The following is a 9,966-nucleotide window of genomic DNA, read 5'->3' on the forward strand; positions in this document are numbered from 1 at the left end:
GCCTACCAGGCTCCTCCGTCCATGGGATTTTCCAGGCAAGAGTACTGGAGTGGGGTGCCATTGCCTTCTCCGATGCTATTATACTAGGTTGGTGCAAAAAGTAACTGCTATTTTGCATTGTTGAACTTTGCTGTTTGATATTGGAATACATTCTTAAATAAATGTGGTTATGTTATACATAATTTTAATGTGCATTTCTCACTTTATGTTTTTTTGGTAATGACATTATTTGCTGTATATATATTTTTTTTATTTGCTGTATATTTTATATTTATTTTAGACTATAGAAATGTTAGAAGAAAAGCAGATTTGAGTGATGATTTTTTTTATTCAAGTGCAAAATGGGTCGTAAATAATCAGAGACAACTCGAAACATCAACAACACATTTGACCTAGGAACTGCTAATGAACATACAGTGCAGTAGTGGTTCAAGAAGTTTTGCAAAGGAGACGAGAGCCTTGAAGATAAGGAGCATGGTGGGTGACCATTGGAAGCTGACAATGACCGATTGAGAGCAATCACTGAAACTGATCCTCTTACAACTACATGAGAAGTTGCCCAAGAACTCAACATTGACCATTCTACTCTCATTTGGCATTTGAGGCAAACTGGAAAGGTGAAAAAGCTCGATAAGTGAGTGCCTCCTGAGCTGACCGAAAATTTTTTTAAAAATCATCATTTTGAAGTGTTGTCTTCTCGTATTCTACATAACAACAATGAACCATTTCTCTATCAGATTGTGACATGTGACAAAAAGTGGATTTGATATGACAACTAGTGACAACCAGCTCAGTGGGTGGCCTGAGAAGAAGCTCCAAAGCACTTCCCAAAGCCAAACTTGCACCAAAAAAAGGTCAAGTCACTGGTGGTCTGCTGCCAGTCTGATCCACTAGTTTTCTGAATCCCAGCGAAACCATCACATCTGAGAAGTGTGCTCAGCAAATGGATGATATGCACTGAAAATTCCAACGTCTGTAGCCAGCACTGGTCAACAGAAAGGGCCCGATTCTTCTCCATGACAATGCCCAACCACCTGTTGCACAACCAACATTTCAAAAGTTGAACGAACTGGGCTATGAAATTTTGCCTCATCCACCATATTCACCTGACCTCTCTCCTACTGACTACCACTTCTTCAAGAATCTCTTGACAACTTTTTGCAGGGAAAACACTCCCACAATCAGCAGGAAGCAGAAAATGCTTTCCAAGAGTTCATTGAATCCTGAAGCACGAATTTTTATGCTACAGGAATAAACAAACTTATTTTTCATTGGTAAAAATGTGTTGATTGTAATGGTTCCTATTTTGATTAATAAGATGTGTCTGAGCCTAGTTATAATGATTTAAAATTCACAGTCCGAAACTGCAATTACTATTGTACCAACCTAATATTTATTGTGAACCAACTGAAGTTAAACCCTTTATACAACTTGTCTTCTCTGTCAGGCAGAAGGTAGAGAAACAACAGCAGAAAAAAGTGTAGGCTGAACATTAACACATCATCAGCTTTCCAAGTTTCCATGGCACTCCACACATGTACAGCTACGCTTTCACTAAAGAGACTATTTCTTCTCAATGTCTGAGTTTCCAGTCCAATTCAAGACAGGGATGACCAGGAGCCAGGATTCTAAGCCCAGGCAGCCCCATGGGCAAAGAAGGAGAGAATAAGTCAAGGAGGGCCTCTCGGGCTGCTGAGATGTAACCCACCGGTCACACGACTGCCCAGGCCAGGGCTCTCTTGTCCCCTCTTCTCTCCTATATATCAACATACACATTCCCCCAGCTCAGGTTGGCCCTGCAGCCCTGTGAGATGCTGGACTGCAGTGGTCAAGCTTGTGGCTTGGCTTGTGGCAGGCATGGCTATGGGGAGAGAGAGCTTCTGGAGCAGACCTGAGTTCCCTGCCCTGGTTAGGGCTCAGTGGTGCAGCAAAGTGCATGCCAGCGCTTCACCAACTCCTTGGGTTTGCTAAGCATCTCGTTCCAGTGCTCCAGTTCTCTGCCGCGGGTGTACATGTAGGGACCCACCACCACCCGGCCCAGCTCGTGACTCCCTGTGGGGGAGGGAGAACATGGTCATTCTCTGAAGAACAGAAGCCACATGACCTAAGCCATCCCCAGGGCCTTCCCTCTCTTTCACTCACTCCTTCTCTTAAAGGAAGTAGCCAGCCCCCTCCCTCTTTAACAGCCTCCAAAGGGGTTCTGACTGTGCTCTGGAGCTGGAGCTGACGGGGAAGGGAGCCCAGGTAAAGAGCCTGCCCTTTGGTGTGGGCACCCACTCTGCCTCCCATCCTTCTGGTGGGCCATCAAACTGCCTCACATCAAACAGCCGAGGGAGGAAGGGGCCCCTCCAGAAAGAAGCCCTCTTCCCTCAGTCAACTTGTATATTCAGCAGGAACATTCAACAATAATTTTTGCCTTCTATCAACTATCACAGTGGAGAAGGGGCCTAAGCTCTGACCCATGAGACCAGCTGACCCGACAGCTCTGCCTAAGTGACAGTGGATGCCGGAGTAAGGGGCAGTGTGGGATAACTCCACCCTCTCATCCACCCTGAACCTCACCCAGGACCCTCCAGGCTTGTGCAGAGGGCACGAGGCAACACAGGGTACATAAAGACCCACAGCACCAGGTCGCTTGGCCAGCGCAGGTAGCTGTGCTGTCTCCCAACCTCTCTGGCGATTTGCCCCAGGACGGAGTAGCAGGGGCCATCCTTTAACCTCTTTCTAGGGTGCTATGGACAATGACACCAGATTAAAGCTGGGTGTGAGCTCCAACTGTCTCACTAGCAAGCTCCGTGTCCTTGGGTAAATATCTTAGCCTCTCTGAGTGCTAGTTTCCTTAGGCACAGAACAGAAACCACACAGCTCCCTCCAAAGGGTACACGCTTCCAGAATGCACAGCAGCCCCTCCTTAGCCCAAGGCGCTCAGCCTGACAGTGAGGGAGCAGCCTTACTGTCCCCGTCGGCACTCTGCAGCACGGTCAGGCTGAGGCTCGCAGTGTCCAGCTCAGCGGGGTTGGCTTTGAAGCTGAAGGTCTCACTGTACACAGGGTTGGTGGAGCCCAGCACAGCCGACGTCTTCTTGCACTTGACAAACTTGTTGTGGTTCATCAGAGACACTTTGACAAACACACCTGAGGGGCAGGACAGACTGCAGGCTGGGAGGGACAGGCAGGGGGCCCAGCCTCCTGCCTGTGGGAGCCGGGGGTGGGAGGGCACATGCCTCGCCTGGGTGCCAGGACCCCATTACTCACAACTGCTGCAGCCAAAGGGCGTTACAAGAGGAAACGGGGTTGATTAGCGTACTGCCTACAGCCAAGGAAATGCTCGGCTCCCTTCCTCTTCCTTCCTCTCTGCCTCCTGAACGCACCCGAGGTTTGGCTGGCCCTTGTTACTGGAGCCTGGCACCACACGCCCATCCGTCCCCATTGTGGGGTGGATCCTGCTTGCTGGGTGCCCAGGCCTCCTGGGGCCCTTAAACACCCCATTCAGAGGTCAAGTTTTTTGGTTTTTTTGGGGGGGAGTTGCTGTTAGATGCGTTTTGGATCCACAGTGGAAGGCTGAATGCCAGCTTGCTTACAGTGACCCAAATGCAGAGACACACAACGGGCAGACAACCACCCCCTTGCTGGGGACCCCACAATGGGGCTGGATATTTAGGGGGAGCCAGAGCGGGGTCCCCATTCCTCCAGCTCCTGAGTTCTAGCCGAGTGTCAAGCTCTGCATGCAGGGACACCCTGTTCGCTGCTCCCTGCCCTGGGGGGGAGCCCTTGCTTTGCCGAAGGGCAGGGCGGGGGACAGGCAGCACAGTACAGGAGCCGAGGCAGTGCTTTGGGAAAAGGGAGGGGCAGACTTGGTCTCAGGGTTCTTAGGGGTCTTGGTGAAGGCCAAGGGACTGCAGCCTCGGGATCAACATAAGGAAGCAATTTCTCACACCCCAGTTGTGCAGAGAGGGAGGGCATGGCTTGGGAGGCAGCAATGCTCCTGGTAGCACATGCAAGCAGAAACTGGATGGCCAGGGTTGAGGGCCAGACTCTAGCTCCAGGCTCCAAGATCATGGGGTGGGCCCTGCCCCAGAGGGAAACCTTACTGACAAAACTCGTATTCTCCCGGAGCCGGAGTCCCTTGGCTCGCAGCACGACCACGGTGAGGCGGTTCAGACGGTCATTGTAGCTGAGGCAGAACTGGAGGTCACCAAATTCGGAGGGAGGCTGGAGAAGCCAAGAGGAAAGCACCCCAGGTAGGTACTGGAGGCTCCCATGCCTTCCTCCTTCCTCCTGGCAGGCAGACCCGGGGTACTCATGACATAGCCACACTCCCTCCTTGAAGCTCACCCACCATTTTACAGATGGGGAAACTGAGGTCTGGGGAGTTAAAGGGGCCTGCTGAAGATCACACAGTAAGGACCAGAGCTGAGGGATTCAATCCCAGGAATGGGGAATTCCAAGGCCTATTCTGAGTCATCCTCATGGGGTGGGGGGTGGGTGTTGGGGAAAGAGTGGGTAATTTCCTTGGCAGGTCCATTTGAGGTGTCACCTTTCATAGCTATCTGATCTGGATGGGAATCCAAATGTGATTTTTCCAGGATGCTCCAAGTAATCTCCAGGGCAAAAGAGCCTCAGGTGCACCTCCACTGTCCCATGCAGCTCTGGCCTGGGCCCACCACCGCAAGTCACACTTGTAGGGGTGGTGGACAATATTCTGCTGGGCCACACCTGCTGGCTGTCTATGGTAGTCAGACTCATAGAAGTCTGGCATGTGTCTGGTGACCCTAACCTTTACCTCCAGGCTCTCGGCTTCTAGGTCTCTCCAGAGGATGTGCCGGCAGTTGCCCGCCAGTGTCTCCTTCTTGAGGGGGAACAGCACCTGGCCGAGGAGCTGATGCTTCCTCTGCCTGTCCACAAGGTACACCGAGAATCTCAGCACCCTCTGGGCGACGCTCTTGCTGGATACCTTGGAGAGATGAGGGCCCGGCTGGAGTCAGGTAGGGTCAGGGGATGAGAAGGTGTGATATGTTGTTCTGGAAATAGAATCTTTCCATGAGGGGTGTCTCTCCATGAGGGGTGTCTCAACCAGGAACCTGCACACCCCAAACCCAGGTATCCTCAGGGGACCCTTTGCCGCAGTGGGGCCAGTGTCCCCAGGAGGTGGCAGGCTGTGCCAGAGCCTTGCCACACAGAGTGTGGTCCCAGAACCAGCAGCTCCCACCACCCCCGGGACCTTGTTAGAAATGCAGGACCTTCGGCTCCACCCAGACCCACGAAGCAGAATCTACCATTTAACAGGCATCCAAGTGAGTTGCCTACAGTAAAAGTGTGAGAGGCTCCCACACTGGAGCCCAGGGAACCCCCCATCTCTGCTATCTGAATTTGGCACCTGGACAGTCCTCTCCCTGAGACTCAGTCTCCTCACCTGTAAGATGGGATAATCGTTATTACTCTCTGGGTTATAAAACCCCAATCAAAGGGCCTGGCTTATGGGAGATGGTTAATTAAATTTGATTTTCTTCTCTTTCTCTTCCCTAGAGAGGGAAGCACAGAGAGCCCAGGGTAAGGTTGGTGCAGACACAGGGCAGGGGATGATTCAAGCCTCCCCACCTTGGATTTTGAGGTTCCCAGAGGAGTAGGTTCACCTGTGAATTCTCACAGCCTGAGCCCAGCAGGATGGCCTTGGGCTGGGCCCCATGCCACCCCTCTTCTCAGGGCTCAGCCCCGGAAGAAGGTAGAAATCACACTCTTCCCAGTTGCAGAAAGGCTTCTCCTTAGCTTGCCAGTCAGCTTCCTGCCCTGCTCTTAAAAATGTTTGTCCAAGGCCTCTTGGGAGCTCTTGACTGCTGGCTTCTCATAAGGGTCCCAGTCACCTGCTGAGGCTCCCAAGGCCACTGTGTGCTTGGCTCAGCGCCTCATCACCTCAGCACCTCAGGACCCTGAGCTCACCTGCCCGCCATGCTGCAGAGGTACCAGCTGTCGCAAGATGGCTCTCGGGTCCTGCTCTAGCCTCTGACAGGACAGGTGAGTTCTGGTCCCCACCCCAAGAGGCCTGGCTTGGGGTGGGGGGTCTCACCCTCCACCTTCCATGGATAACCATGTCAGAAATCTCATCGTGTTCCAGGGTCTTGGCTGCCTTCCTGAGTCCCATAAGCCAGGGCCTGGCATTCAGTGGGTGCTCCAAGAATATGTTTCTCTTTCTCTCCTCCAGGCAACCTGTACAGGAGGAGTCCAGCCCTCTGCCCCCTCATCTTTCAAGTCTCTCATCTGCCCCACCATCAAGGTGGGGTAGAGTAGAGCCTGTGGTAGGGGGTCCCTGGGGGCTGCAGGGCCCTGGTGAGCACTGGAAGCTGGGGCTCTCCTGCACAATGTCTGTCCTTCCTAGGAGGCAAAGGGCCCCGGACCCTGCCGCTCAGAGGTCATACCTGAAAGATGAACTGTTCGCCGAACTGTGGACTGGTGGTTCTGCGTTTGGTCTTAGACTGGAGGAAGCGCCGCTCATCCGGCAGCAGGTGGAGCTTCACCAGGAGGCCACAGTTCTCTGAGGGGGTGTGTAGCCTCTGCGCCTTGATCAGGCCCACCAGCAGGCGCTCGGCCTCCTGCTGGTATTCCACAGAGAACCACAGCCGTCCCAGGCAGCCCTCAGGGAAGTCAGCCTCACTTTTGTCCTCTGGGATCTTGTAGAGCTCAGGGTTGATGGTCCCTGCCACGCATGCATCTCCTACAACACAGGGACTGGGAAGACTGGCAGGCCAGGGGAAGGCAGGGGCATGGGGACCGCAAGCTCTGGCTCTACCACCCCCTCCCTGCCCAGCCCTTCTTGGCTGAGTCTTGACAAGGTAGTTCACTGGCTTCTCCTGACCACATTTGCCCCACTCTCTTCTCCAGACTAAACATAGCCTCTCTCTCTAGTGCAGCTCTGCAGGACGCATTCTCAGCACTAAGGCATTCTACATCCAGGCCTGCTCCTCCTGGGACTCCTAGCAGAGGACATTCAACCCTTGTCCCCATGACTGACTCCCACCCCCAGAGATCAGGGCCAGCAGTGTGGGTGTAGTGCCCAGCATCTGGCCTGGCTCCCTTCTGTGGTGTCCCAGAGGATGTCTCAGTGATAAGATGTTGCCTTTTTTCTTCCTTTTTAAAATATAAGGGCTTAGCTAATTACTAGGTGGTTTTTAGGAAGGTCTTCAGAGCAAGGAGGTGGGCAGAAAGCTGTGTGCCCAGCTCCCACCATTCTGCTCTCTGGATTGGCCAACCCATCATCCTGGAGGAGGACCCAGCCTAAGTGCTGCACCTGGGAACACTGGGTTTCCAATCCCAGATTTGTTGCTTACTGCCTCTGTGACCTCGGGCATGGCACTGTTACCTTCCTGAGCCTCAGTTTATTAATGTGTAAAATGGGGTGATTCCCCCAGCCATGGTCTAACTCCAAAATGGCACATGAAGCCATATCTAGCCCAGACTGGCATGCAGCAGGCATTGGTAAACCGAAATACCTGGGAAGAGTGGTTACTGGGCAACTCTGGCATCCTGGGTCCCATCTGGACTCTTTTCAGGAGCCAGGCCCATGAAAGCAGATGGCTCTGTCCTGGCCTGGGCATACCATGACCCCTGGGCAGGCCCTGGTGGGCACACTCACCAAGATTGCTGCCGGTGGTGTGGGGCAGGAGCTTCGGGGCTGGGTAGGGGTCCTGTGGGACCTGGGCCCACTCTCCGCTGCTCAGGGGTACCCAGTCTCGGCTTTGGAGGGAAGGGGGCACCACAAATGGTACACCTGGTGGCCTGTCCAGAGGCAGGAGATGACAAATAGGTGGTAAGTGAATAGTATGGCTTCAGAGTGCTCAGCCCAGAGAGCTTAAGTGTCAGGAACTAGAGGAGAAAAAGCCAGCAGGAGCCGGGGGAGGCAAGAGCACCGCTTTCTGGGCCCACACCAGGGGACACACACACAGCCAGCTCCTCCATCTGCCCACAGCTGTGGTGAGTTGGAGTAGAAGCGCAGCTCCTGGAGTCAGCCTGCCTGAGTTTGAATGCCTGTTCTGCCACTTTCTAGTTGTGCTATCTGGACTTATGTCCATTGAGCCTCAGTTTCCTCAGCTGGAAAATGGGCTTCATAACACCTGCCTCATAGCTGTGGCTCAGATTCTGGGGTTTCTTTGTGATTGCTCCTGGCCTGTTGACAGCATAGAGGAGGCGCTCCATAAACAAACAGACCTTTCCTTCTCCTCCCCGCTCCAACAGAAACTCCACAGGGAGGGCCTGAAGCAAGGCCAGGAGCTCCCTCAGCCCCACATCCTGCCTCACCTGCTTGCCTGGGTCCTGGCATCCGGGGGGCAGAGCGCGTCTCCCTGTGCGCTGGAAGCAGCTGTGGTCCCTGACAGCTCCTCATAGGTGAACGTGGCACAGAGTCTCCTCCAGAGATAGTAGCTCATCCCAATCAACAGCAGCAGCAGCAGCAGCCCCCCAAGGATGCCCCCAATCACCAGGGCCACCTGCTCTGGGGGCAGACACCAGCAGTACTGTGATGCCTGGGGAAAGCCATTCCCCTTCACACCACTGGCATTCTGGAGACAGAATTTGGGTAGCAACCCCATCTCCCTGGGTTGGATCCCAGGAATGACACAGAAGCGGGGCTCATGTCCTCATGTATCTGCTGGGGAAGGGTGCTGCTGGCTCAGCTCTGCTGGGTCTCAGGGGAAAAGCCATTGCCCTTGAGGTCCTAGTGCCCCGGACAGAGCTGTCTGGTTCTGGACTTGGAATTTTGGGTAAAATGAACCATTTTCCCTTGTGCTTCTGTGTAGAAATTAAGCCTTCTCCTATCAGAACCTCCATCTTCCCTGGACTCCTGTTCAGGCTTGAGGATGGTGGGCAGCATGCGCTTAAGGAAAGCCAGGGAAGGGATGATGCCCTGGGTGGCATTCAGAGTCTATTCTTTGGGTCCTGGAACCTGCTGAGAGGTTGGGCTCTTGCTTTAATTCTGTAACTTTCTCTAAAAATCTTTTCCTCCCCTCAGCCTTCTATCATAGCAAGCCCACATAGAGGGGAGTCGGTGGGAGGCGGTGGAGGGGTGTGTGGATGAGGATGGGAGCAGCGAGTGTGAGAAACCAAGACACATTGGCATTTTGCTGCCAGTAGCTGCTCCCACACTTGCCCAGACCTGGGAGGCTTCACTCTGAGCTAACAGAGCTCTGCCCCTCCATCCCGCACTAGCCGAGGAATGTCCCTCCTTTGGGTCACGCTGAGGCCCCGTGCTCCCCCCGACCCGGGGATCAGGACTGGGTTGGGCGGTGAGAAGGAAAGACACCCACACCTCCTGACCTGCAGCTATCTACGAGGGGTGGGCCTCAACTCTGTCCCCGCACCCTGCTAGCAGCGGGAAGCGGGGCAGAGGCGGCGCCCCAGCGAGTGGCCAGGGGGCGCCGCGCGGCGCCGGGGGCGTGGGAGGGGAGGCGAGGGCCCTTACCTGCCATGGGGCTGCTCTGGCCGGCCGTCGGGGGCGCGGGCCCGGAGCTTGATCTCGCCGGTGTCTGCGCCTTCAGCCGCGGTAGGCGGTTTTGAAGCGCTGAGCGGGAAGGAGGGGGTGGGGGTGGCGGCAGAGGGCGGTACCTTGTGGCGCTTGGGTTAGCGGCGGACGGCGCGAGGCACAGACCCAGCTCCCAGAGGCCGCGGCTCCGCCCGGCCCGGCCGGGATAGTGGCTCAGGAGCGGCGCGGGCTCCGCCCTGCGCTGCTGGAACGCAAGGGCTCCGCTCAGGGCTGGGGGCCTGGAGCTCCGTGCGGTTAAGGCGCCGGGGCCAGGCCTCCCCGGGGCAGAGATAAAACCTCCTCTTCTGGCTTTTCACCCCTGACGACCTTGTCTTGCGCTGTGCTCGTCTAAGAATGCCCTAAGCCGGCGTGCACCCGTCCCCCACCCCGTCAAGGATGCTCACTCTAGGCACCCGCACAACCTCCCTGTGGGGAGCTTAGACCTCAAAGAATCTGTAA

General features: G+C 54.8%; 1 protein-coding gene across 3 annotated transcripts; it reads right to left on the reverse strand.

The window, feature by feature from the left end:
• Positions 1 to 308: 308 nt before the first annotated feature.
• SYT15B (synaptotagmin 15B) lies at positions 309 to 9,527 on the reverse strand. Of its 3 annotated transcripts, XM_061161981.1 has the most exons (8): positions 9,448 to 9,522; positions 8,289 to 8,481; positions 7,627 to 7,769; positions 6,413 to 6,708; positions 4,783 to 4,953; positions 4,091 to 4,211; positions 2,955 to 3,134; positions 309 to 2,052 (listed from the first exon to the last, which is right to left on the reverse strand). In XM_061161981.1, exons 1-8 carry the CDS (start codon positions 9,452 to 9,454, stop codon positions 1,910 to 1,912), a joined length of 1,254 nt encoding a protein of 417 aa, XP_061017964.1. In that variant the 5' UTR covers positions 9,455 to 9,522; the 3' UTR covers positions 309 to 1,909. The 3 variants fall into 3 exon arrangements, with proteins under 3 accessions (XP_061017964.1, XP_061017965.1, XP_061017963.1); XM_061161982.1 differs by lacking the exon at positions 309 to 2,052 and having other exon boundaries at positions 3,000 to 4,211; positions 8,289 to 8,476; positions 9,448 to 9,527; XM_061161980.1 differs by lacking the exon at positions 309 to 2,052 and having other exon boundaries at positions 3,000 to 4,211.
• Positions 9,528 to 9,966: the final 439 nt, after the last annotated feature.

The sequence above is a fragment of the Dama dama genome, chromosome 15 (genome assembly GCF_033118175.1).
Source record: "Dama dama isolate Ldn47 chromosome 15, ASM3311817v1, whole genome shotgun sequence".
NCBI classification, from domain to species: Eukaryota; Metazoa; Chordata; class Mammalia; order Artiodactyla; family Cervidae; genus Dama; species Dama dama.